Genomic DNA, 27887 nt, shown 5'->3' with positions numbered 1-27887 from the left:
GAGGCAGGAATTCCTGAGCTCTGAATGAGCTGCCTTCTGCTGCAGAGAAGCGGCGCGGGTGTGTGGGGGGCGGCAGTTGCAAACGAACAACAACAACAAAACCAAACCCGTTGCCATTGAGTCTATCAGCGGATTCCAACTCATAGTGACACTGTAGGGCAGAGTAGAACTCCCCCAAAGGGTTTCCAAGAAGCATCAGTGGAATCAAACTGCTGACCTTTTGGTCAGCAGCCGTAGCTCTTAACCACTGTGTAAGCAGGGCTCTGCACCAGCTGCAAAACAACAAAAAAAAAGCTAAACCTGTGGCCATCCAGTTGATTCTGACTCACAGTGGCCCTGTAGGACAGAGTAGAACTGCCCCATAGAGTTTCCAAGGAGTGCCTGGTGGATTCCATCTGCTGACCTTTTCATCAGCAGCCGAAGCACTTAACCACTAAGAACATGCTGCAAGGGCCCTTTAAATGCCAAGCCCCACCCCTAGGCTTCGCCCTGCCTTTGCTAGGAAGTGAAGCCTGCCTGAGTGGGGGGGTTTCCAGATCTGATCTGAGTGAGGAGTTGGTCAGCTGCACCTCTGGATGTGAGTACTTCTTACTGGCCCCCAAACCCCAAACCAGTGGTGAGACTCTGTGCTCCTCAAGAGCCTCTCTAGGCTGCCCCCTTTATAGGGCCGTGCCTCTGCGGGGGCAGGCAAGACGTCACTGAACCAGAGGGGGAAGAAAGTGGGCTTTGCCTTGGGAGGTTTTGCTGTCCTCATTGGAGGTTTTTCTGGGTTTTGAAGCAAAGGTAGATTAACTCTTCAGCACAAACAGACCCCAAAATCTGTGACTTCAGGTTCCCACATGCAAAGTAAGAAGGGGATCTGAAGGGGTCTGTTTGAGCTCCATCTTGGAGCTAGATTGGCCCCTGTTTGCCTCCCCTCTCCTCCTGGGGTCTTAGGCCCTACCTCACCTGCCCTGTTGAGTTCCTAGAATGTGACTTGTCCCCATTGAGACCCCTCATCTCTGCCGAATGTGAGGTTTCTCTTGCTGCCCCAATCAGGGCAATGCCAACTGTGGGCCTTGGCAGATCAGCTGAGAAGTCATTAGCAGGGTGATCTTAAAAAAAAAAAAAAAAAAAAAAAAATTTTTTTTTTTTTTTTTAAGGTAGGCTTTATTTCCAGACAGAGGGCTTAGTGTTCAGAGAGCAAGGCTCTTTTCTTTCCCCTTGGGAGGGGGAAGTGAAGTATGCTGTAGTATTGCACAAAAACCAGGAAGCTCAGTTGGACCCACCAACCCAAGGTTCTGGAGATCTTAGAGCTGGCACTTGGGTGTGAAGCACTTGATAGGGGAGCTGGTTGAGGCAGATGCCCTCTGCGTTCTCTGCTCCCTGCCTGGGTGGCCCCCTGAGTTATGAAGAAAAGGCTGGCTTTCACGTGGGGTGGCATGTGGCTCTCCTGGAAACTCCTGGCTATTCCCACCCTTGGCACACAGGGGGCCTGGCCTGGCCTGGCCTGGGCTGTTTGGGCAAGGCAGCTCTCTATAACCATGAGCAGGTAGAGCAGCCACGTTGAGTTGAGGACCCCAAGCTAATTCTGGGTGCTTGTACCTCCTTGTTGGATGCTGCTCCTCCTGGATTTGAGGGAGCAGGATCTGGGCACTCACCCAGATTGCAGAAAATGTTCACCTTTGAAATACTGTTGGCAATATTACCTGAGGGTGTGCCCCGCTGCACCCAGGTCCTTAATCCATTGTTTTAGACTTAACCCTTTGGTGAGTCAATTATTTTTTGCTTTGAATTTTTTGTTGATACCATGTGTTTTCATTAACAGAAGCATGCTGAATCATTGAGTGTGTCTGAGTTTTTGGTAGGTAGTATGAATTTTATTTTTCTTTTCCCTCCCACAAGCCTACCCTAAGCGTTTAGTAGTATGTATGAAATACCACTAATTACACCCCAGAGTCCCCACCGGGGTCTTTTGGTCCATATGGGTAGCAATAAAAATTTTCAAAATTTCTAATTTTCCTATCCAAAATTCAGACACCTCATACAATACCCTGTAAAAACAGTAATTTGTGGCACATGCCTGTTTCTTCAACTCCAAATAGTCGTAAAGGCCCCTGCCTTGAGGCAGCCCACACTATCAGTGGGAAAGCAGCTTCCCAATAAGCCCCAGAGGCTGGAAAAGTTCATGGTCAAGTGAAGTATGTACCACGAGGCAGGAAAGGGTTAAAGTCTTCTTGCTGTTTCTGCTTAAAAGCTTAATTGCCCCCTGGCTTGGTGGCTCTGTGGTTATAATACTCAGGATGGAATTCTGGCTCCTCCCCATGATAATTGTGGTCCTGGGCAAGTTCCTTACTTCCTAAGCTCTGGTGAAAATTGAAGGGAGCCCTGGTGATACAGCGGTTAAGGGCTTGGCTGCTACCTGAAAGGTCAGCAGGTTCGAACCCAGCAGCTGCTCTGCAGGAGAAGATGTGGCAGTCTGCTTCCATAAATATTTACAGCCTTGGAAACCATGGGGCAGTTCTCTGTCTTACAGGGTCGCTATGAGTCAGAATCAGCTTGAGGGCAGTCCGTTTATGGGTATGAGGATTAAATAAGTTGATTGAAGGCATTTAGCACAATGTCTGGCACAGATTAATTTCTTAATAAGTTGTAACTGTTGTTTGGGAACACTTGCCAAAAATACGAGCTTTAGAGGCCAGTGGGCCTGGGAAGAGGCCTGGGAATCAGCATGAACAGGATTAACGATCTCAGCAGAGTCCTGTGATTGGCTGGGTTTGAAAACACTGATCTAGGATTCTGAAACCTGGTTCCTGGTCCTTTGTCATCCGGCAGTCCTCCGACTACAGTGGCTGCCACTAGTTGTCGGCATCTGGGCAGTGGGATGAGCAGAGTCCTTGGCTGGCAGACCTGCCCGCACCTCTTCTGCCCCGACCTGAGACCCACCAGGCAACTGCTACTCCCACAAGGTAGTCCAGCTGGGCTGGAGCTCAGATAAGATTTTCTTACGAAGAAATGTTCCTAAAACTTGGCTGCTAAAAACAGTGTTTACATGAGGCATCTTCTCCAGACTTTCCACTAATAGTCCTCTAAAGCAGATGCCATGGTTTCCCCTCTGAGAGGCTGCCTGGTGAAAATAGCTTTTCTGTACTTCCTGAGTCATGTGACTCACATTCTCTAAACAAAGAACGTTTGACTTAAAAACCAGTGAAGGGAAGCTCCACGAAGATGAGCCCCTGTTTATCCGGAGCTTCACATGCCTTTTCCACTCCCTCGGGATTGGACAGTGGATGATAATGCCCCAGTCTAATAAACCTGAGGTTGATGACGTGATGGTGGCAGGGCTGGGTTATCAGCCTCACCTCTAACATCATGCTGCTTGGACCAAGAGCCCAGGGGTGGGGACAAGGGGCTTGTGTTGGCAAGAAGGCGGCTGGCCCCGTGTTTCACCAGCACCTGGGGTGGGAGAGGAGCTGGAGGGGAATAAATGAAGTTCCCTGTGTGTAGCTCATTCTTATTTCCTCTCACCTCTGCTCAGTAAGTCTCTTCACTGTACTAGAGACATCCTCCATTCCTTCAACCCCAGGAGGCAGTCATTTTTATTGTCATTTCACAGCTGAGGAGAGTAAGGTTCAGGGGCTAGTAAGTGGCCCAAGATCACACGGGCAATGACAGAATCTGCTAGATTCAAATTGCCCCCGCTGGTTGTCAACCCTGGCTGCATATTGGAGTCAGCAGGAAAGCTTTTAAAAATAACACTTGGTCCCAACCTCACACAATTAAACCAGAACCACCAGAGATGAGTGACTTTAAAAGATCTCCAGGTGGCTCTAACTGTGCAGCCAGGGTTGAGAGTAGCTACATTGGCTCAGATCTGCTGATAGTGCCCAAATCACTGGGAATCTAGTTACAGTGCTGATTGATTTTGAAGCCCTAGGGTTAGGATTTTGCAGCTCATCTGTCAGTTTGTTGTACTGTGGTGGGTTGTGTGTTGCTGTAATGCTGGAAGCTATGCCACCAAATACTATCAGGGTCATGTATGGTGGACAGGTTTCAGCAGAGCTACCAGACTAAGATAGAATAGGTAAAAGGATCTGGTGATCTACTTCTAAAAAAGTTGGCCAGTGGAAACCTTTGAATAGCAGCAGAACATTGTTTGATATGGTGCCAGGAAATTAGCCCCTCAGGTTAGAAGACACTCAAAATATGACTGGGGAAGAGCTGTCTCCTCAGAGTAGTGTCCCACCTTAATGACGTGGATGAGGTCCAGCTTTTGGGACCCTCATTTGCTGATGTGGCACAACTCAAAATGAGAAGAAACAGCAGTAAACATGCATTAATAATCAGAACATGGAATGTACAAAGTATGAATCTTGGAAAATTGGAAGTCATCAAAAATGAAAGGGAGTGCATAAGGATTGATACTCTAGGCATTATGAGCTGAAATGGACTGGTATTGGCTATTTTGAATCAGATAGTCATATGGTCTCCTATGCTCGGTGTCTCAGTCATCTAGTGCTGCTATAACAGAAATGCCACAAGTAGATGGCTTTAACAAAGAGAAATTTATTCTATCACAGTATAGTAAGCTACAAGTCCAAATTCAGGGCATCAGCTCCAGGAAAAGGCTTTCTCTCTCTGGTGGCTCTGGAGGAAGGACCTTGTCATCCATCTTCCCTCGGTCTGGGAGCTTCTCCACGCAGGAACTCTGGGTCCAAAGGACACGCTGTGCTCCTGGCACTGCTTTCTTGGTGGTCTGAGGTCCTGCCTCTCTGCTGGCTTCCTTTTCCTTTTATCTCCTGTAAAATAAAAGGTGGTGCAGGCCACACCCCAGGGAAACTCCCTTTACATTGGATCAGGGATGTGACCTGGGTAAGGGTGTTATGATCTCACTCTAATCCTCTTTAACATAAAATTATAATCACAAAATGGAGAACAACCACACAATATTGGGAATCATGGCCTAACCAAGCTGACACATATTTTTGGAGGACACAATTCAATCCCTGACACTGGGAATGACAAATTGAAGAGGAATGATGTCACATTCATCATCAAAAGGAACATTTCAAGATCTATCCTGAATAGAACGTTGTCAGTGATAGGATAATATCCATATGCCTAAAAGGAAGACCAGTTAATATGACTATTTTCCTACCAACCACTAAGGCCAAAGATGAAGAAATTGAAGACTTTTATCAACTTCTGCAGTCTGAAATTAATCAAACATGCAATCAAGGTGAATTGATAATTACTGCTGATTGGAATGTGAAAGTTGGAAACGAAGGATCGGTAGTTGGAAAATATGGCCTTGGCAATAGAAACGATGCCAGAGATCGCGTGATAGAATTTTGCAAGACCAATGATTTATTCATTGCATATACCTTTTTTTCAACAATATAAATGGCGACCATACTCGTGGACCTCACTGGATGGAATACACAAGAATCATATCGACTACATCTGTAGAAAGACACGACGGAGAAACTCAATATCATCAGTCAGAACAAGGCTAGGGGCTGACTGCAGAAGAGACCATCAATTGCTCACATGCAAGTTGAAGTTGAAGCTGAAGAAATTTAAAACAAGTCCACTACAGCCAAAGTGAGACCTTGTATAATCTCACCTGAATTTAGAGGCCATCTCAAGAATACATTTGATGCATCGAACACTAATGGCTAAAGACCAGATGGGTTGTGGGATGACGTTAAGGACTTTATACATGAAGAAAGAAAAAGGTCATTAAAAAGGCAGAAAAGAAAGAAAAAACCAAAATGCATGTCAGAAGAGACTCTGAAACTTGCTTTTGTACATAGAGTTGCTAAAGCAAATGATCACGTAGAAGAGCTGAACAGAAGATTTCAAATGGCAGCTTGAGAAGACAAAGTATTATAATGAAATGTGCAAAGACCTGGAGTTAAAAAACCAAAAGAGAAAAACATACTTGGCATTTCTCAAGCCAAAAGAAGTGAAGAAAAAATTCAAGCCTTGAGTTGTAATATTGAAGGATTCAATGGGCAAAATGGAAACCCTGGTAGCGTAGAGGCTAAGAGCTATGGCTGCTAACTGAAAGGTCGGCAGTTCGAATCCACCAGGTGCTTCTGGGAAACTCTATGGACCAGTTCTACTCTGTCCTATAGGGTCGCTATAAGTCGGAATCGACTCGACAGCAGTGGGTTTGGTTTTTTTGGTTTATGGGCAAAATACTGAATGATGCAGGAAGCATCAAAAGAAGATGGAAGGAATACACAAAGTCACCGTACCACAAAGAATTGGTCAACATTCAACCATTTCAGGAGGTTGCACTTGATCAAGAACTGGTGGTACTGAAGGAAGAAGTCCAAATTGCACTGAAAGCATTGGTGAAAAACAAGGCTTCAGAAATTGACAGAATACTGTCCAGGCATGGACCAAACCAAACCAAAAACCAAACCCGTTGACGTTGAGTTGATTCCAACTCATAGAGACCCTATAGGACAGAGTAGAACTGCCCCATAGGGTTTTCAAGAAGTGCCTGGTGGATCCAAACTGCCAACCTTTTGGTTATCAGCTGTAGCTCTTAACTACTATGCCACCGGGGTTTCCAGACATGGACCAGTAACTTAAAATTTGCCTCCAAAATTAGAGGGTGCTGAGAGACCAAAGAAAGAGGCAGGCAACACCAGTATAGTGGTGAAGGAGTTTTTCTTATCAGGGAGCTTTACACACTGAGGCCGTGGTCCTTGGCGGCAGGTGGATGAGGGTAGATCTCCCCACCCAACAGTAGGAGTGGGAGAGGTTTTATAGTGGTCAAGGACAAAGGTGGGTCCAAGCCAGTGAGTTATATTGGACTGCCTCAGCAAGGTCACATAACATGGGCCTGGGAAACAGTAGTGAACATAAACAGAAGTGAACTAATGGAAACATGAGGGCAGCCATGGTCTGCCTGACAAAGCCTGTTTTCACCTTCAGTCCACCCCTGGAGGCTGGCTCTTACAATCTGACACATTTCCCCTCTTCTGCAACATCCCTGAGGGCCCTAAGAGGAGGTGTCACTCTAGGTACGGACCACACCAGCAGTATAGGCGAACACAGCAGACCATCCCTATACCCAGGAAAAGACCAAGACCCATTAAAACACCATGCCAACTAGAGGACTGCTGATCAGTTTCTCTCAGGGGCTCCACACTCCAAGGCATGCCTTTGGCACTTGAGAAGGGGAGCTGTCCACAGACCCAGCAGCTGCTTTTGATGTGGACTATGGTGAAGCTCTGAGCCCACTCTAGGAAGAGGTTGGCAGCCCTGAAGGGAAAGAAAGAGTAGGCTGTACCTATGGTCGGAAAGACAGGTGTTTAGTAGGTACCAAGAGGGGTAAATCTTCCCCTTCTATTGGGATCAAACCAGTGGCTTCCCCTCGGGTAGTGAAAATGGCAGCTGCTTTAGGCATTTTTTCCTGGCTGAGTGTACCACACGTGCTGCCCCAGGGAGGTCACTTTAGGGATTGTGAGTAAAGTAACCCGTTTTACTGTTATGCCAGAAAAGGAGACCCGCTTCCATCCCTCGTATAGCCATCATTCCCTTCCATGTGAAGTGGGACTCCAGAGGCCCTCTGTGCAATAGGATGGTGGGCTCCCACGTTAGGCCAGTTAGTTCCTCCACCTCCAGAGGGATGAAGTAACCAATCCACTGTGGTGGGGTGACCCATGACAGGTATCAATAGGTGGTTCCACTTCCTGGTGCCAGATCCTGGGGTATCTGGAGGACCATGCTATTTTGTTCTGACAACAACCTTGGTGGATATGCTTCTGGAGTCTGACGTTATTTGGATCATTGCTGGAGGGTCACTTGGGGGTCCTAGTCTGGCATATGGGGCTAAAGCCCCGATGGGGACCGAATTTATCAACCTCAAAACCTCAGGCACGGGGGCGGGGGTTTGAGGACCATGGTTTCAGGGGACATCTAAGTCAACAGGAATAATAAAACCTATTAAGAAAACATTCTGCATCCCACTTTGGAAAGTGGCTTCTGGGGTCTTAAACGCTAGCAAGCAGCCATCTAAGATACATCAGTTGGTCTCAACCCACCTGGAACAACGAAGAATGAAGAACACCAAAGACACAAGGTAATTATGAGCCTAAGAGACAGAAAGGACCACATAAACCAGAGACTACATCAGCCTGAGACCAGAAGAACTAGATGGTGCCTGGCCACAACCAATGACTCCCCTGACAGGGAACTCAACAGAGAAACTCTGAGGGTGCAGGAGAGCAGTGGGATGCAGACCCCAAATTTTTGTAAAAAGACCAGACTTAATGGTCAGACTGGGACTGGAGGGACCCTGGAGGCCATGGTCCCCAGACCTTCTGTTAGCCCAAGACAGGAACCATTCCCAAAGCCAAATCTTCAGACAGGGATTGGACTGGAATAGTGGACGGAAAATGATACTGGTGAAGAACGAGCTTCTTGGATCAAGTGGACACATTAGACTGTTGACATCTCCTGTCTGGAGGGGGGATGAGAGGGCAGAGGGGGCTAGAAGCTACCCGAATGGACACGAGGAGAGAGAGTGGAGGGAAGAACTGTGCTGTCTCATTGGTGGGAGAGCAATTAGGAGTGTATGGCAAGGTGTACGTAAATTTTTGTATGAGAGACTGACCTGATTCGTAACCTTTCACTTAAAGCACAATAAAAATTAATTAAAAAAAAAAAAAACCTCAGGCAGCACCTTGGTCCACCACGCCACGGAAGCCTTGCCTGTTTAAGTGTTCATATTTGTTGTTTTAGGACACTGTTCTTCTTTTCTACCATGTCTGTACCTGGGGGTTGTGGGGTAGGTAGTAATGCCATTGTGTCTTGTTCTCAGCTGCCTATTTGCACACATGGTGACCTGTAAAGTGTATCCCCGATCACTGTTAACCCTTTGGAGTATCCCGTATACAATACTCAGTTTTTGTAACTCCTTTATTGTAGCAGACTGGTTTGCTCGTTTACATGGGAATGCCCATCAAGCAGGTGACAATGCCCACACAAACAAGAGCGTACTTTGCCCCTTCACTGGGGGTAGAGGCACTATAAAATTTTCCTGCCAGTCTGTCATTGGCTGTGTTCCTTTATGTGTCTGCCCAGAATTGTGTGGCAGATGCCTTGGGTATTGTTGTGAGTCCGTAGGGCAATTTTGCACAGCCCCACCAGATCACTATACTTTACTGCTGTGCCTGTCTCTTTGGCTGTTTTCTAACCAACACAAGCACTGTGGCGTCTGCTTTGCTGGTGAATCTAGTGGGCAGCTTCCCTCTTAGGATGCACCATTCTAACTCGTGCTATAGGGTCTGTTGCTATAGGGGTGAATGTGCTGTTACGTGAAAAACAGTTAGGTCAGCATCTGGGGTTTGAAGGTGATTCCAGATGTCCTGCCACAAGGCTTTTCCCCACAGGACTTTACCTGTTACTGTCCACTGTTCTTTATGCCACTGGCTTATCCACATAGTTAGCCCACAGGCCCATACCCAACGGTCTGTGCACAGAGTTAAAGGCCAGGGTTCATGGGTGATGAACTTCCACGTGGCCGTTAATTCAGCCTATTGACTGTTTTTCCCTGAGCTGGTTTCAAACCAAGTAGTATCAGTGGAAACCTGCACAGCAACCTCCGTGCAGGCTGGTGGCATACCTCGGCTAGAGCCATCCGTGTATGGCTTCAGGCAGCACACGGGTCTTAGTGACCAGACAATCCCTAGGAATTTTACTGATGATGTTGGCCCCTGCACCTTGTGGGGATTCATGGCCCACCCTCTCCCCTGTAGGTGAATGATTAGGGCGTCTGGACACGCCTGTAACAGAGAAATAGCCTCATCAGCATGATGTTATCAAGGTAATGAAACCAATGGGCGGCAGCAGAGAAGGCGAAAAGAGGCAGATCTCTAGCCACCATACCATGGCAAACACTTGAAATGTCCATTGCTGCCACCCGCGTTCCCCTGCCCCCAACCAGGTAAAGGCAAGCTGGTTTGGGGCAGATAGGGCTAGAGGGATGCGAAAGAAAGCATTGGCCAGATCTAACACAGCGTGATACGTGCCCAGGTCTCTACTAAGGGTTTCTAACAGAGGAGTTATGCTCAGGACTGCAGCATGTATAGGAGGGGTCACTTTGTTCAGTTCCCTGTAGTCCACGGTCATATGCCAGGCCTCATCTGGTTTTTTCACAAGCCACACAGGGCTATTAAAAGCACTGTGGGGTTCCTGGAAGATAGCAACTCTTTTCAATTCCAACGTAGTTTTAGTAATTTCCTTATGTCCTCTGGGAAGTTTGTATTGCTTGATGTCTACCACCCTTCGTGGTGGGGGCGGGGCCCCTGGTTTTCATGCCGCATGCCCCCTTTTACCACCCTCACTTACAGTTGGAATTCTCCCAGAGACGTGGTCAAAGTCAGTCTTATGAGGACATCCATTCCTGGAATGTATTCCAGTATTGGGCAAGTATAAACTTGATGCAGTCTAGGGGGAGTGCATCCTACTTGCAGGGTCAGAAGTTCATGGCGTAAGTAGATGGACTTCCCCAGTACCCATCAATTGCAGGGAGGGGGTGGTCTTTGAAACTGCTCAGGTTTTCCAAAGATAAGGGTGCACGCTGTCCCAGTATCAACCAGAGTCCCTAGGGATGGGCGGGGTTCACCCAACTGCAAAGGACACTTCCTTGAGCAGGGCATAGGACCCAGAGGGCAGTACTGTTGCTCCTGCTTCATTTCCTTCCAAAGACTAACCAATACTGCATTCAATTGCTTCCATATCTCATGCACTGCCATTCTGGCAGCCCCTAAGTGCACCTGCCTCTGCTTTCTGTCTGCCTTCCTGTCACTTTCACAGAGCCCTTGCCCTTGGACTGTAGCCTTGCAGGTTTCTTAGTCTTGGCTCTGTTTAAAGAGATACTGTCTCCCTCATATCCCACAGACATAGTAACCAAACTTCTGGGGTCACTGGGTTCCTGGGTAGCTTTCATCTGAGCAGCTGTGCTGGGGGGCCACTCTGCACTGTCAGACTCCTCCTCCGTTATCAATTCCACATCCCATTCACTACTGGGTCCGTTCTCCCACGGACTTCACGTTTTCACATCCCAGTCACCTCTCATGAACACTGCCCTAATCCTTGCCTTTGGCACTTTCCTTCCTGTGACAGAGGGATCCAGGTTTAATCCACAGTCCTAATTATTTCTGAAAGTGAGAAGATCTGGGCAAAGTTGGCAGAGCACTCATTCATTTGTGGAGCCATGCCTCCACTATACCAAGTTCGAGCGTGGCTTCAGTCCATGTCTTAGTTACCTAGTGCTGCTATAGCAGAAATACCACAGGTGGATGGCTTTAACAATGAGAAATTTATTTCCTCACAGTAAAGTAGGCTAGAAGTCCAAATTCAGGGTGTCAGCTCCTGGGGAAGGCTTTCTCTGTCAGCTCTGGAGGAAGGTCCTTCTCATCAACCTTTCCCTTGACTAGGAGCATCTCTGCATAAGAACCCTGGGTCCTAAGGATGCACCGTGCTCCTGGCACTGCTTTCTTGGTGGTGTGAGGTCTCCCTGTCTCTCTGCTGGCTTGTCTTTTATATCTCAAAAGAGATTGTCTCAAGACACAACCCAGTCTTGTAGATTGAGTCCTACCTCACTAATACAACTGCTGCCTATTCCACCCTCGTTAACATCATAGAGGTAGGCTTTACAACACATAGGAAAATTACATCAAATGACAAAATGGTGGACAATCACACAATACTGGGAATCATGGCCTAGCCAAATTGATACACGTATTTTTGGGGAACACAATTCAGTCCACGACAGTCCGGTTGTTTGGTAACATGGAGGTGAGCCCTCTTCTTTTAGTTTTCCCCTTACAGTTGTTGGGCCCTGGTTAAGACCTCGCTGCTAACCAAAAGGTCAGCAGTTTGAATCCACCAGCCACTGCTTGGAAACCCTATGGGGCAGTTCTACTCTGTCGTACAGGGTCATTATAAATCGGAATCTACCAGCCACTCCTTGGAAAATCTATGGCGCAGTTCTACCCTGTTCTACAGAGTCACTATGAGTCAGAATCGACTCAAAGGCAGTGGATTTCGGATTTCCTTTGGCTTTTACTGTTGCAGCTTCAACTAAGTTACTGCTTTCTTATCTTGGCGGGAGTAGTTATTAGAATTTTAGAGAGGGTCTCTAAGGCCTCTTCAAGGCCACTGAACACAGGCTGTCTAGAAGGGCTTTTTCCTTTTTTCCTGCTGTTTTAAGTCTTGTTTTGTGCTAGGTGTTACAGGGTGCTCTCAGTGCAGAGACCTGCTTAGCCCCTCCAACAATCTCTGGTCCCTTTGTTGGAGGGCTTTGAGCAATGGCTGGGGGACTGAGTCTCCCATCTTTACATACCTGCAAACAAGCCTCTGTAATTGCTCATCCTGCTCTCTAATGCAACTCGTTGCCACACAGAATTGGCAAGCATCTCTTTCCAACTGCAGCTCTTCCTGCAGGGCTTTTCCGTGTGCTTCAGCAGCTAGCTGGGCCTTGGTGGCCAGCCAAACAGCCCAGAGCTGTGGCTATCCCATGGCTGCTGCTACTCTACAGCTTCCTTTCCACACATATGAAGGCGTGCGTTTTCCCACAACCATGCTGTGCCACTTGGTATTTTCAGGGCATCCCTGTACTCACACAGTGGGCTGTATATAAGCGTAGGGGCCAGACCTCCCCACATGGAGGTTGCTGGCCAACCTGGGATTTCACCCCACTTGCCATTTCTTTGGTTTGCTGGCTGGATCTCCAATTGTCTGGATATGGACCAGTGACTTGAAATTTGCCTTCAAAATTGGAGTGTGTTGAGAGACCAAAGAAAGAGGCAGGCAACTCCAGTGTGGTGGGGAAGGAGTTTTTATTATTGGGGAGCTTTATACGCCGAGGTAGTGGTCCTTGGTGGCAGGAGGACAGGGCAGATCACCTAACTCAGCAGTAGGAGGGGACAGAGGTTTTACAGTGGTCAAACACAAAGGGGACTCCAAGCCAGCGAGTTACATAGGACTGCCGCAGCAAGGTCACCTAACACAGGCTTGGAAAACAGCAGTGAACAGAAACAGCAATGAACTAACGGAAACATGAGGGCAGCCATGTTTGGCCTCACAAAGCCTGTTTTCCCCTTCAAATACCAATTGAGAAGTTTCAACAAATGGATGTAGCAGTAGAGGTGCTTACTCTTCCGTGCCAAGAGATTTGGAAAAGGGCTACCTGGCCAACTGACTGGAAGAGATCCATATTTGTGCCCATTCCAAAGGTGATCCAACAGAATGTAGAAATTACTGAACACTACCATTAATATCACACGCAAGTAAAATTTTGCTGAAGTTAACTCAAAAGCAGTTGCAGCAGTATATTGACCAGGAACTGTCAGATTTCAAGTAGAGTCAGAAGAGGATATGGAACAAGGATCTTAGCTGAAAGTAGAGAATACCAGAAAGATGTTTACCTGTGTTTTACTGGCTATGCAAAGGCATTCGACTGTGTGGATCATAACAAATTATGGATAACATTGTAAAGAATGGGAAGTCCAGAACACTTAATTGTGCTCATGAGGAACCTGTACATAGACCAAAAGGCCGTCATTCAAACAGAACAAGGAGATACTGAGTGGTTTAAAATCAGAAAAGATGTGTGTCAGGGTTGTATCCTTTCACCATACTTATTCACTTTGCGTGCTGAGCAAATAATCAGAGAAGTTGGACTACATGAAGAAGAATGTGCCATCAGGATTGGAGGAAGACTCATTAACAACCTGCGATGTGTGGATGATACGACCTTGCTTGCCGAAAGCCAAGAGGACTTGAAGCACTTACTGATGAAGATCCAAGACTACAGCCTTCAGTATGGATTACACCTCAACACAAAGGAAACAAAAATCTTGACAACTGGACCAATAAGCCACACGATGATAATCGGAAAAAAGACTGAAGTTGTCAGGGATTTCATTTTACTTGGATCCACAATCAATGCCTCTGGAAACAGCAGTCAAGAAATCAAAGGGTGTATTGCATTGGACAAATCTGCTGCAAAAGACCTCTTTAAAGTGTTGAAAACCAAAGATGTCACTTTGAGGACTAAAGTGAGCCTGAGCCAAGCCATGGCATTTTCAGTTGCCTCATATGCATGTAAAACTGGACAATGAATAAGGAAGACCTAATTGATGCATTTGAATTATGGTGTTGGTGAAGAATACTAAATATACCATGGACTGCCAGAAGAATTAGTTTTTAAGGAGAATTGATGCATTTGAATTATGGTGTCGGTGAAGAATACTAAATATACCATGGACTGCCAGAAGAATGAACAAATCTATCTTAGAAAAAGTGCAGCCAGAATGCTCCTTAGCAGGTAAGATGATAAGACTTGGTCTCACATATTTTAGACAGGTTATCAGGAGGGACCAGTATCTGGAGAAGGACATCATGCTTGGTAAAGTAGAGGGTCAGTGAAAGAAAGGAAGACCCTCAACAAGATGAATTGAGACAGTGACTGCAGCGATGGGATGAAACATAGCAATGGTTATGAAGATGGAGTAGGATCAGGCAGTGTTTCATTCTGTTGTACATAGAGTTGGAACTGACTCAGTGGCACCTAACAACAACAACAGGGTGAGGCCCAAGCATCAGCATTTCTAACAAGCTTCCAAATGGTGCCAATGCTGCTCACTGCAGACCAGACTGAGTAGGAAGGCTTTAGACGGCGTGGTCACTTTGGCATTTGCTATTTAAGATTCACTGTTTTGGCCACTTGGAGTTGACCCTGAAGATCTCTTTGTAGTGACTTGTAATCATTCATTCATCATATATGTATTTATGCTGTAGCATAGATTTACTTTCTGAGCCAAGAGGCTGGTCTGTTAACTACAGGGTAAAGTTAGCTTCTGCTTCTTACAGGCTCTTCTCTTTTTGTCTTACCCAGCCATTACCCCTCCCTTCTTCGTGTGCAGGGGAGACATTGGTCTCTGTAAGACTTTGGGTGAATGTTGGCAGTGGTTAGCACTAGTAGAGTGAGATTCATGTAGAAGCTTCATGACAATTGAAGGAAGTGTGCTTGGGCAAGGCTGGGCACATTCCCAGATTGGGTCTCAGCAGCAAAGACTGAAGGAAGGTCTGAGTAGGTGGGTAGGTGGGTGGATTTGGGCAGTTGGGGCCAACCCTGAGGACTAGGGAGGATCTTCTAAATGCTACCACAGTTGTAACCATTGTCTTTTGAGGGTCCTGATATATTGGGGGTAAAATGATCTAACTATACACAATGTCATCTGGTAAACCACAAAAGTCTAAATCTGAGACTTGTCAGGAATATACTGGCTGAGTCATGGTTTGCCTGGATTCCCTGAGAGGCCCTATTGGGCTCACCTCCATGGAACGATGGGGTGGCAAGGGTAAGAAGACAAAACCTATTCTGGGTGAAGTTGGCAGGTGGTCCAGGAAGAAGGCACAGCCTTCTTCTAGGCATGGTAGGTCAGGTGGGTAGTGAGGGAGGGAAGACAGGGGTCCTCGTACTGCAATAAGGACTTGGCCTTGGAACAAGGCAGGAGTCCAGCCCAGCCCTACCAGCTAAATGAATGACTCTCAGCTGAGTCACCGAGCTGGGTGAGGCTCTCAGCCCCCCTGACTGGGCCCAGCTGGGGTGGCAGATGGTGGCGAGGCCTCAGCCCTGGGCGATGTAGGATCGTCCAACAAGGAGCGAACCGAGGCTATTCCCAAAGCCTGCTCCTAGCCCTCTGTGGCCTTCTAGAATTCACATTTTCCTTGGGGAGCCTCACAGCCTTGTCTGCACTTCTGCCTACAGCCCTGGCCCTTCCTCTTCCCCATCTGGTTTCCTGGCCAGGCTTCCATCCCCACAGAGAACTTGGCAAAGGCTGGAAAAGGCTCTACTTGGCTGTCCAATGCCCCTGCTTTGCTATTCTCCTAGCCCCACAGCTGGGGTGTCACAGACTTGCCACCCTCCCGTCAGTAAACAAGTGAGTGCCTAAGGCTGGGATGCCAGGGGGGTAGAGAGCCTCTGGTGTTGTCACTTCCCCTAACTGGATAGGAAAGCTGAGCCTCAGAGGCTATTCCCTGCCTCAACATGAAAAACCTGAGCCAGACTCTAAGGGTTTTATAAAGCAAATTTCTTAATCCTTATAACTCTGAGGTAGATGCCATTATCCATGCCCATTTTACAGATGAGGAACCTGAGGTGCAGGGAGGTCAATGGACTTGTCTCAAATCACTCAGCAAATAAGCCTTAGACCCAGGCAGCTCCTGTCCCTGGAAACTCTTGAAAGTACTCCTTCCAGGACAAGGCTCCACACTGGAATCAACTTAGGGAAGTGGGACCTAACTGAGCCTGACAGGGAAATAGAGAGGAACGAGAGAAGGGCCAGATCAAATGGAGGAGGGGCGGGAGCCAGGAGATTAGAAAGGGAGCCTGTGTGTTTTTGAACACTACTGGAAAGCAACAGAAGAGGGAGCTCTGAAGCTAAAAAAGCCACCCTGCTTTACACATCAAAACGAGCAACGGAAAAGTATGTAAGGTCAAGTCCCATACAAAGGTACAAGATGAATTTATGAGGAGCAGAATAGCATCCCTCTGGTGTGGAAAGTGTACCAGGAAAGCAGATCAAAACGATAACCTCTTTCAAAATGAAGTAAGATATTAAGAAAACAGTAATTAAAAAAAAACCCAAACCCATTGCTGTTGAGTCCATTCTGACTCATAGTGACGCTAGAGGACAGAATAGAACTGCCCCATAGGGTCTGCCAGGCTGTAACCTTTACGAAAGCAGACTGCTACATCTTTCTCCCTCTGAGTGGCTGCTGGGTTTGAACTGCTGACCTTTTGATTAGCAGCCGAGTGCTTAACCACTGCCCAACCAGGGCTTTTCAAGGTATGAACAGGACAAGTGAGAAAGTGTAAGCCCGGGCAGTCTGGCTTTGAATCCATTCCCCTAACCGCTGTACCATACTACCTTTTAGAAAGATGGGATCAGACATAAGATCCTGAATAATTCATTGTCCCTATCTGGGTCTCAGCCATTTAGAACTGTGATGTCCAATGTGAGGTCAACCGGCCACATCTGGCCCTTTATATTTAAGTTAATTCAAACTTAAAAGTCAGTTCTTCAGTAGCACTAGCCACATTTCAAGGGCTCCAAAGTCACATGTGCCTAGTCCAAAGAACACAGATTTCGAACATTTCCATTCATCGCAGAAAGTTCTATCGGACAGTGCTGATTTAGAGTTTAAACTGGAGCGGTGGTGGTAAATTTAAATGCACACAGGAGCTAGCCGGAAGATGTGAGTCAGTGACCCAGGTCTAAGGTACCAGGAAATGGTGGGGACTGCAGCGAGTGGAATGCTTGTGCCCACGTATGTAGCACAGTTGCCACTTGGCTCCAGGCAATTTTACCATGTGGAGATGTGAGTCCATCGTTGCTGGTCTCCTGATTCCCGTCGCTCGTCCTGCTACCGTTCATGCTGCTGAGACATCACGTGCTGTCTTGCCCCGTCTTCAGTGTTATACCTCTCTCTCTCCCGTGTTTAGGAGGTTCTCAGCGCAGAGACCCTGAGTCCAAAGGATGCACTCTGCTATAGTCTCTTTTTGATCGTAGTGAAGTCCCCCTTAACGTCTGTGCATTTGGCCCTTATGTAAGCCTACTTCCTGTCAATTTCAAGTCATGGCCCTCCTACCAGATCACGAACTGACCAATCCCCTTGGTAGGCCATAGTCATTTAATTTGCCTAGTATCAACCAATTCCCGAAAGGTCACTTAATCCTATGGGTGGTTTTACACACTCTGTTTGCATAGTAGACTCACCAATCCCTGCAAAGTTCATCAAATAGACTAATCATGGGGCGGGCTTTGGCCCAACCAATAATTTTTGGCAGAACTACAAATCTAGGCAAGAAAAGCCCTATATAAGAGAAACCCACTACACTGTACTGTGTAAAACTCTTCTCTTGGGCCACTTCTGGCCTCGATTCTATAGTTTCACAGGTCCCGCCTATTTTTGGAAACCCTGGTGGCATAGTGGTTAAGAGCTATGGTTGCTAACCAAAAGGTCGGCAGTTCAAACCCACCAGGCATTCCTTGGAAATCCTATAGGGCAGCTGTAGTCAGTGCTATGGTGTCACTATGAGTTGAAATCGACTCAATGCAACAGGTTTGGGTTTTTTCGGCTTTGCCTATTTTTCCTACGCCAAGCCACCCCCTTTTCTTTTTCACTTCCCATTCCTCACCCAGGTTGGAAGCTGGGTAAGTGGTTGAGTTAAAGAGGCGCTGTTGCTCTCTGGTAAACCCATTGCCATCAAGTCAACTCCAACTCATAGCGACCCTATAGGACAGAGTAGAACTGCCCCATAGGGTTTCCAAGAAGTGCCTGGTGGATTCAAACTGGTGACCCTTTGGTTTGCAGCTGTAGCTCTTAACCACTACACCACTAGGGTTTCCATTTGCTTTCTGGTGCTAGCTTCAAAAATGTCTGCTAATGTCTAAGAGGACAAGGCTCTAAGTCTCCAGTAAACTTGGTTCCCTTTGAGCTACAACATGTCCAAAGTCCAAAGGTGCTGGCAGTGCGATGGGGTTTCAGTCAACCACCCGGATCAGATGGGGGTGGGTGAAATACAATACTCTTTTACCTCCTTTCATCTTCCTACCCACCCCTATTCCTGCCAAGGGTGGCTACAGACCAGAAAGGAAACTGGTGAGGAAAAGGCTAGAAGGACTTGTGGATTTCCAGTCCAGCTAACTCCCTGGGAGTATCAGTTCTGTCACGGGTTTCCTCTATGAGAGGAGAACCAAGTCTTAACAGTTACCCCAGAATTGTTTAAAGCACATGGAAGGTTAGGGGTGCAGGTAAAGATCATGCAAATATTCTTTGGCTCTGGGGTGTATTTATGGGTAACATTTGAATACAGTTGAGGCCCTCAGCATCTCCTGGAATAATGGCTGCCTGCTTCCAAGAGCCAGCGAGCTGTTCAGAGTGTTTTCCCTTTGTGCTGAAGATCCATAGAAAGACCAACTCTTCCAACTCCCTGACATTCTGTGGGGCCTGGGGCTTCGAGGAGGGTGATGTTAGTGGCTGGAAGGGAGGGGAGTCAACAAAGAACTTTGAGCTTCAATGGTTAACACATCGGGCAGTTCTTGGCAAGAATGAGGCCTCGATGGGTGTGTTATGCTGTGTCCGATGAAGAAAGGCAGCAAGCATTTGCTGTGCTGAAGTGTGGAATGGTTGGAGCTGGAGGTCCTTTCCTTCATCCACAGTTGCTCCTCAGACTCCTTCCTCCTTGGCTCATTCCATGTGCTCATCCTGTGTCCTTTCCCTGTCTGTAATTCTCCGTGCTGTACTCTGACCAGCCCTTGATCACCATGGCAACAGAAGAGTCCATCATCCGCATCCCCCCATACCACTACATCCATGTCCTGGACCAGAACAGCAACGTGTCCCGTGTGGAGGTCGGGCCAAAGACCTACATCCGGCAGGACAATGAGAGGTTAGTGTGGGGTTCGCTGTGTGTGGAGCCCTTGGGGCTGAGGAGGGCCCATTAGGCTGGCTGTCATGGTCTCAGTTCCCTTATTCCTGCTTCTAAGCAGGAGTAGCCCTCCCTCAGGTGACAGGAGGATTCCTGTGGGAATAGGTAGGCAGGTTTCTCTCCCATTCACTGCCTCCTCCAGGAGGTAGAGGAGGCCCTGCCTGGGTCCTCATCCCTCTTCTTACACTCCAACAGGGTACTGTTTGCCCCTGTGCCCATGGTGACTGTCCCCCCACGCCACTACTGCACAGTGGCCAATCCTGTGTCCCGGGATGCCGAGGGTTCAGTGCTGTTTGACGTCACAGGACAAGTACGGCTTCGCCATGCTGACCTGGAGATCCGGCTGGCCCAGGACCCCTTCCCCTTATATCCGGGGGAGATACTGGAAAAGGTACCTGGCTTGCCTCCCGTATGCCTACTCTCTCTGTCCTGCCACCCTGTCCTAGGGCTTCACACTACTAAGGGGAAAAATACCTGGGGCAGTGGTAAGGGCTGGGAGGGGATAGTTGCTGACTCTCAGCAGGGGCAGAATTGACTCATCCCCTCTTCACCAACCTCCCCCAATCACCCCCTCCTCCATATACATCCACAACAGATGGACCCTCCTTTGTGAACTGTTGGCCCATCTGATCACCCAGTCTATTTAGGCTCAGAGGCTGCTTGAAGCTCCCAACCTGTTGTGGCACTAAATGACTTGTGAATTTCATTCACAGTGCCAGATACTGTTGGGCAGTGACAAGGCAATAATGGACAAGTGAAGGTCCAGGCTCAGATGACCGGTTCCAAGGGAGCGCATTGGAGGCCTGTATCCCACCCAGGCCTTGTCCATGCTGCCCTCAGGCCCTGGGCCAGGAGCAAGGGGACATCCCACCCCCATGTCCTGAACTGTTCTCTTCCGCTTATCTTCTTACCATTTTATACTTTTTCACTCTGGGTTCCTCTACTAACTCGTGGTGGTTACTGATCCTGGGTGCATAATAGCACGACCAGGGGAGCTTTCTAAAATATTCGTGGCCACTTAGATGCAGACAGCTTGAGGGGGATAGTGTGTGTGTGGAGAGGCGGTGTAAACAATGTGATTAAAATGTTACCCCTTAGAGAATCTGGTGGAAGCATGTATGGGAATTTTCTGTACTATTTTGCAACTTTTCTGTAAATTTGAAACTGTCCAAATTAAAAGTTAAAACATAAATTCATGTCCTGGCCTTACCCTAGACCAGTTAAGTCAACCTCTGGGTGGGATGAGGGCTATTCCAGGCATCAGTATTTAAAAGCTCCCCAGGACTGAGAGTAAAAGCTTTCCTTATCCCTGCCTTGTTTCAGCTTCTGCTTCCTCAAGGATTTGGGTTTCCCCAGTGGCCCCTGCCCATGGTGGCAGCTCATTCTCTCAAACACTGGGAGCTCCAGACCAGGAGGTCAAGGCCTCTCCCTCCTTGGAGCATAATGCCACTAAGACCCCATTCTTTTTTTACCCTTGAGTCAACACTCCTCCTTCAAGGCATTCAGCTCTGCCAGCACCATCATTTCCTTTCCCACCATCACTGGCTCAGTGGGCCCCTAGCTCAGACCTCCCTTCCACCCCCACCTATTCTTACGTCCTCCTAGAACCCTTACTAATATCCTTGCAGATGGCCCTGCCAATAGCTTGGCCTTATTGACCCAAACTCCGAGGACCCTCACAAGTTCTGTTCTGCTTCACCCCTTGCTCAGTACCATGTCCACTCTGGACTTGGTTACTCTCCTACCTGCCCCACCTCTGAGATCTAAACTCCATCCTCTTCCTTCCCATCAACTCCCTCCCTTCCTTGTCACTTCTCTGTTGTCTTCTCTTCCATCTCTAGATTCTCTTCCTGGTCTTTTTTTGCTATTCTGACAAGACTTTATTAGTTTCACACTTCTCGCAAACTATCTCTACTACTAAACCCTTGATACTCTGGTCCTGGATCAGTGTTACATCCCACCTACCCGTTCCATTCTCATACTCAGGAAAAATGTTCCTGTTAGAAAAAGCATAGCCTGTGGAAGGATGCCACCACGATGACAGTATTATAAATAGCTAATGGATTAATGGGTTCCTTCCAACCTAAGCCATGTCCACCAGTTCTCTTCCTTTCTAGCTACCTTTTCATTTTTTCTGTATGCTTCTAAATACTTATCATTTTCTACTTTCTTCCTATTTTCTTCTACTCTTGAAGAACTTGGTTACCCATTTATTTAAAAATTGAGGTCATCTGGCAATACCTAGGTCTGTGTCCCATCCCCTTACCTACCCTCATCTCCCTTCTACCTGTTGGAGGAGAAGGTTCCCCTGTATCCAGGTGGCCTCAGTAATCTGGCCTATCCCACTTTGTCTCTTGAGACCTTTTCCCCATCTACCGTTTTTGTTTCCTTTTTGTCTGTAACTTCTCCTCTACTATGCCTTTTCCTTGACCAGTTCATTATAATCTATTTACAAAAGGCTATCATGCTCTGTACCTTTGTTTGCCAGTATATTTGGAATTAATTTCTGCACGTTGGTACATATAAATCATATTGTGTTTAATTGTGTGACACAAATTTGCTTGCTGAAAGTGAGGAGGACTTTAAGCACTTACCGATGAGGGTAAAAGACTATATAGACTTCAGTATGGATTCCACCTGAACTTAAAGAAATTAAAATCCTTATAATTGGTCCAATAAACAGCATCATGATAAGTGGTGAAGAAATTGAAGTTGTCAAAGATTTCATTCTTCTTGGATCAACAATCAATGTCCATGGAAGCAGCAGTCAAGAAATCAAATGACGTAATGCATTGGGCATATGTACTGCAAAAGACCTCTTTAAAGTTTTAAAAATCAAAGATGTCACTTTGATGACTAAGGTGCCCCTGACCTAAGCCATGCTATTTTCAGTTGCCTCATGTACACGTGAAAGCTGGATAATAAAGGAAGACTGAAGAAGAATCGACACATTCAAATTATGGTGTTGATGAAGAATACTGAATTTGCCATGGATTTCCAGAAGAACGAACAAATCTGCCTCAGAAGAAGTACACCCAGAATGCTCCTTAGAAGTGAGGATGATGAGACTTCATTTTGCTTACTTTGGACACGTTATCAGGAGGAACCAGTTACTAGAGAAGGATATCATGCTTGGTAAAGTAAAGGGTCAGGAAAAAAGAGGGAGGCCCTCAATAAGGTGGACTGACATGGTGGCTGGAACAGTGAGTTCAAACATATCAACGATTATGAGGATAGCATAGGACCAGGCTCTGGTGGCGCAACGGTTAAGTGCTTGGCTGCTAACCAAAAGGTTGGTGGTTCAAACTTACTAGCTGTTCCATGGGAGAAAGATGTGACAGTCTGCTTCCATAAAGATTTACAGCCTTTGAAACCCTATGAAGCAGTTCTACCGCTACCTCATACTGGACATCAAAACCTACCACTTTCCCTTACCCTCAGGTCCCTTTGCCCATTTTCTCAGTCTTACTTGGTCACCTATTGTGCACCCAGTCACCCAAGCTAGAAGCTTTAAACAGTGTGGGGAATGGGCTAGAAGGAGACTAAGGTGGCAGCAAGGACACCACTTAGGAAGATAAGTCCATCAACCAGGAAAACATGTTGATGACTCAGACCACAGTGATGGCAGGTATAGACCAAAGTAGATCTGGGATATTTGCAATGGAACAGACAGGCAGTGATGATAGAGTAGATGCAGGAGGTGAAAAACATGTTGGACTACACTTTTCCCAAAATACTCACCTCTCTTCCCCTTCCTCCACACATGTGTCTCAAAAGCCAGCTGTGTGTTTGAGCCCCAGTTCAAACACCACCTTCTGAGGACCTTCCCTACCTTTTCCTTCATCCTAACTTCTGCAGAGCTTCTCTCCCTTGACACTGCCTGTACTCTTCTTGGAGAAGGTGGTCTATGTCTTATCACCCTGATGGAACTTAAACTCCAGGATGACAGGGGGTATCTCTTGCCCCTACCATAACTGACAGAGTGCCATGCACATAGAAGGTGTACAGAGAAGGCTTGCCTGAGCAGTGAGCCTGTAGCTCTGCCTCTCTCCTGGCTCAGTTCATGGTCAATGGGTAGAGTTACTTCATCTCCTTCTCTACCTCAGAGCCAATGTAGCCAGAGTAAAGAGCATCAAGGTAAAGAGGGGCAGACAGCCTTCACTGAAAACTTCAGTTCAAGTCTTGATTCTCTTCCCTGCTAGCTGTGTGACCTTGGTCATGTCCCTTGACCTCTATGAGCCTCCATTTCCTTGCTTCCTTGCCTCCCTCAGAATATTGTCAAAGATCAAATGAAGTCCTGTTTGTAGAAATATTTCTAGAAATTAAACTTTTAAAAAGCTTGAGTACTTTTTGCCAGATCCTCTTCTACCTAGCAGAAAGAGAGGTGATGACTGGAGTACAATGGCCATCTTTTGCCCACTACACAACCTTGAGGTAAAGCCAATGCTTAAAATTTACCTGTTATGTCAGTTAATACCTTCCTGCATCATTATACTTCCTAGATAGTCACAATGTACACTGGTATGATGTACTCACATGTTGCCTCTCTGGTGGTCCCAGGGTCCTAAATATCCAGGCCATTACGAAGAGGACACCATTGATAGCGATCCCTCCATGAATATCCCATCCATCTGATCAGAGCCTGAACACACAAGACAGTCCCAGAGTGTTAGCACAGGAAGGTAGCTTTTATTACTTAAAAAAGAAGCAGACAGCACACCAGAATAAATGCAGATCGATTTTTGAGTCGGTCCCCCCTTGACTCAAAAAGGATGTGTGGGCTTTTTCTCTGAGAAAATGCCAAATGGTGGATGACGCCGGTGCAGAGGGAGGGCCTGGAGGCCCCGGGCGCCCAGGGATGGGAACGCGTGGCGGTTTCCGCGGAGGCTTTGGCAGTGGCCTGCGGGCTGGGGCCGGGGCCGCGGAGCTCGTGGAGGCAAAGCCGAAGGAGTGGCTTCCCGTCACCAAGCTGGGCCGCCTGGTCAAGGATATGAAGATCAAGTCCCTGGAGGAGATCTGTCTCTTCTCCCTGCCCATCAAGGAGTCTGAGATCATTGACTTCTTCTTGGGGATGGCCCTCAAGGATGAGGTTTTGAAAATCATGCCTGTGCATAAGCAGACACATGCTGGCCAACGGACCAGGTTCAAGGCATTTGTTGCCATTGGGAACTACAATGGCCATGTTGGCCTAGGTGTGAAGTGTTCCAAGGAAGTAGCCACCGCCATCCGTGGGGCCATCATTCTGGCCAAGCTCTCCATTGTCCCTGTGCAGCGAGGCTACTGGGGGAACAAGATCAACAAGCCCCATACTGTTCCCTGCAAGGTGACTGGCTGCTGTGGCTCTGTGCTGGTGCGCCTCATCCCTGCACCCAGGGGCACTGGCATGGTCTCAGCCCCTGTGCCCAAGAAACTGTTGATGATGGCTAGTATCGATGACTGCTACATCTCAGCCAAGGGCTGCATTGCCACCCTGGGCAATTTCGCTAAGGCCACCTTTGATGCCATCTCCAAGACCTACAGCTCTCTCACCCCTGACCTCTGGAAAGAGACTGTGTTCACTAAGTTTCCCTACCAGGAATTCACTGACCACCTGGTAAAGACTCACACCAGAGTCTCCGTGCAGAGGACCCAAGCTCCAGCTGTGGCCACCTCATAGTGGTTTTTATACAAGAAAAATAAAGTGAATTCAGCCTGTTTAAAAAAAAAAAAAGGATGTGTGGGCAGAGATGATGACTCTTTTATGCATATCTCACTTTGTACCATAGGTGAGGGACTCAAAGGGTCTTCCTTAAGTGAGTCCTCCCTGGCTAGGTAGAGTAGTTGGTGGTATGGAAATCTGCTACATGTGTGCAATAGGTGAGGGATTCCAAGTCTCTCCCCTAGCCATTTTTATATCTTAAAGCCTATGTGACTCACTACGTGGAGCACATATAGATTTTCCCACCTGACCATCTGAAGCAGGAGGTAGCAAGACACTTTGGCACCTAGCCTGGAATTGTATCTTTTTAACCCTGCTGACAAACATCAGGCATGGGGGGTGGCTTGTTCTGAGGCAAAGTTTTCAGGGAGAGGAATGGGGAAGAGAATAGCTGTTGGGCTGGTCCGAAGGACTGCCTTCTTACACTAGACTGTGAAGTATTTATTTAGGCAGCTTCATGATGTTTCTCCTACATCTCCCACCAAGCTCTCTACCCAGTTTCCCTCCTAGTCAATTACTAGCTCTAAACCATTTCTAAGGAGCCTGGTGGTGCTGTGGTTAGGAGTTTGGCTGCTAAACAAAAGGTCAGCAGTTTGAATCCACCAGCCGCTCCTTGGAAACCCTATGGGGCAGTTCTACTCTGTCCTGTAGGATCGCTTTGAGTCGGAATCAACTCAATGGCAACCATACTTAACCACTGGTAACTTTGGTTCATCAGCAACGGCACCCTTTAGCTCTGTGGATGCCATCGCTTAGTTCTTCAGACCAGGTGGCTTTGGGATCGCCCATACCTTACACATTCCACCCAGGGTCTTATTTTGGGACATGTAAAGGTTGATGCCGTGGACTCTGACCTCCAAGGTATCAGGTTTGACCCCTGGAGTCCCAAGAGAGCTGCTCATGAACCTCTTTCTCCCACTAGGGCATCACCCCGCTGCAGGTGGTTCTGCCCAACACTGCCCTGCATCTTAAGGCATTGCTGGATTTTGAGGATGAGAGCGGAGACAAGGTGGTGGCAGGAGACGAGTGGCTATTCGAAGGACCTGGTAAGTTGACTTCCTTCTGTGGAGCCCCAGTTGGGGTCAGGGGCTTCCTGTCCTCCCACATTAGCCCTGATATCTTCTGACCTTTAATCTCCACTTCATCTTCCCTTCCCAGGCACATACATCCCCCAGAAGGAGGTGGAGGTCGTGGAGATCATTCAGGCCACAGTCATCAGGCAGAACCAGGCCCTGCGGCTGAGGGCCCGCAAGGAGTGCCGGGACCGGGATGGCAGGGAGAGGGTGACAGGTGGAGTTATAGAGGGACTGTGATGGTGGGTGGGCAGGCAGTGCCTCTGACTGCCTCAGCTGCAGAAGAAGTAGGGGAAGGTCAGGGGAAAGCTACTTGTAGCCCGGGAGAAAGTGCTTCCCCAGTATCTCTTGAAAGCCATTGGGGACTGCTGCTGCTTCCCCACCTCCTGTTTCATGCTGCCTCTATCCCAGCCCTGACCCTGTGATCATAATCATGTTGACATGGGTTTTTTTTCCTTCTTCACCATGATCTAGGGGCAATGGCCCCTTCTTGTCTGGTTCTAGATCAACAAAACAGGTATTCAGATACAATTAACAAACCCAGCCCTTAGCCTGTGCCAGGTATGATTCTAAATGATTTACAAATATTACTTTATTTAATCCTCAGACAGCCTTGAGATACTGTTGTTGTTAGGTGCCATCGAGTTGCTTCTGACTCATAGCAATCCTTTGTACAAAACACTGCCTGGTCCTGAGCCATCCTCACAATCATTGCTGTGTTTAAGCCCATTATTTCAGCTACTGTGTAAAATCTATCTTGTTGAGGGTCTTCTTTTTTGGTGACCCTCTACCTTACCAAACGTGACGTCCTTCTCCAGGGACTGGTTCCTCCTGATAACATGTCCAATTGAGATACTACTATTCCCATTTTCCATATGATAAAACTGAGGCACTTCCCCTGGGTATAGGGCCAGAAAGGGCGAGGCTGGGGACTTGCACCAAGGCACTCTGCTTATTCAGTAAATTAAATCTGCTGCCCATTGTAGGGCCAAGATGGGCAGGAAGAAGGTGGATTTTGGCAGTTAGAGAAGCACAGCAGGGTTGGCATACCAGCAACTTGGTCATCTTGGAAGGGCTTTTCTATTCTCCCGGGCTGGGTTAGAAAGGAGCCAATACAAGGTCTCCTGTCAGGCCCTTGAGCCCAGTTGCAGTGGCATTGTCACCTACAAAGCCCTGCTCGTCCCCTGTTGGCCAGGCTGTGGGAAGGGGCAGCTGGGGAACAGGCTGAGTGACCTTTGACCCTCACCTCTCTGTCCTTGGCTCAGGAGAAGAATGGCTGGTCCGGTCAGTGGGTGCATACCTACCAGCAGTGTTTGAAGAGGTTCTGGATTTGGTGGATGCTGTGATCCTCACGGAAAAGGTTTGTGCTCTGAGGGTGGTGAGTTAAGGGGCCTCCACATAGGGAGCACTCAGAGTGGCAGAATGTGAGAGTAGAAAAGAATTCATATTTCTAGGGCCACTAAAAAAAAAAAAAGGTTAGATCACCTGAGGAGTATTCTGGGTCACCTGAGAAGGCTAAAAAGGCCTCCTGGGTTGGTAGAAATTGTCACTCAGACCTGGGAGCATTTAGTGGCCACTGGGTGGAGTTGCTGCTCATTCCAAGATCCAC

At 47.6% G+C, this 27887-nt stretch overlaps 1 protein-coding gene and 1 pseudogene across 1 annotated transcript in view; both read left to right on the top strand.

Moving 5' to 3' along the window:
- The first annotated feature begins 488 nt into the window (after positions 1–488).
- The window catches only part of LOC126086791 (major vault protein), a 39101-nt gene continuing 11702 nt past the window's right edge, over positions 489–27887 (top strand). The window contains exons 1-6 of the mRNA XM_049903471.1: positions 489–577; positions 19332–19468; positions 19703–19898; positions 26128–26251; positions 26364–26495; positions 27544–27638. Coding sequence (XP_049759428.1) covers positions 19344–19468; positions 19703–19898; positions 26128–26251; positions 26364–26495; positions 27544–27638 — 672 coding nt within the window. The 5' untranslated portion in view covers positions 489–577; positions 19332–19343. The remainder of the gene's footprint in view (positions 578–19331; positions 19469–19702; positions 19899–26127; positions 26252–26363; positions 26496–27543; positions 27639–27887) is intronic.
- Positions 21674–26116, top strand: LOC126086792 (40S ribosomal protein S2-like; annotated as a pseudogene).

The sequence above is a fragment of the Elephas maximus genome, chromosome 12 (assembly GCF_024166365.1).
Source record: "Elephas maximus indicus isolate mEleMax1 chromosome 12, mEleMax1 primary haplotype, whole genome shotgun sequence".
Classification (NCBI taxonomy): Eukaryota; Metazoa; Chordata; class Mammalia; order Proboscidea; family Elephantidae; genus Elephas; species Elephas maximus.
The sequence above is the reverse complement of the archived record's forward strand: the minus strand, read 5'-3'. Positions and strand labels throughout refer to the sequence as shown.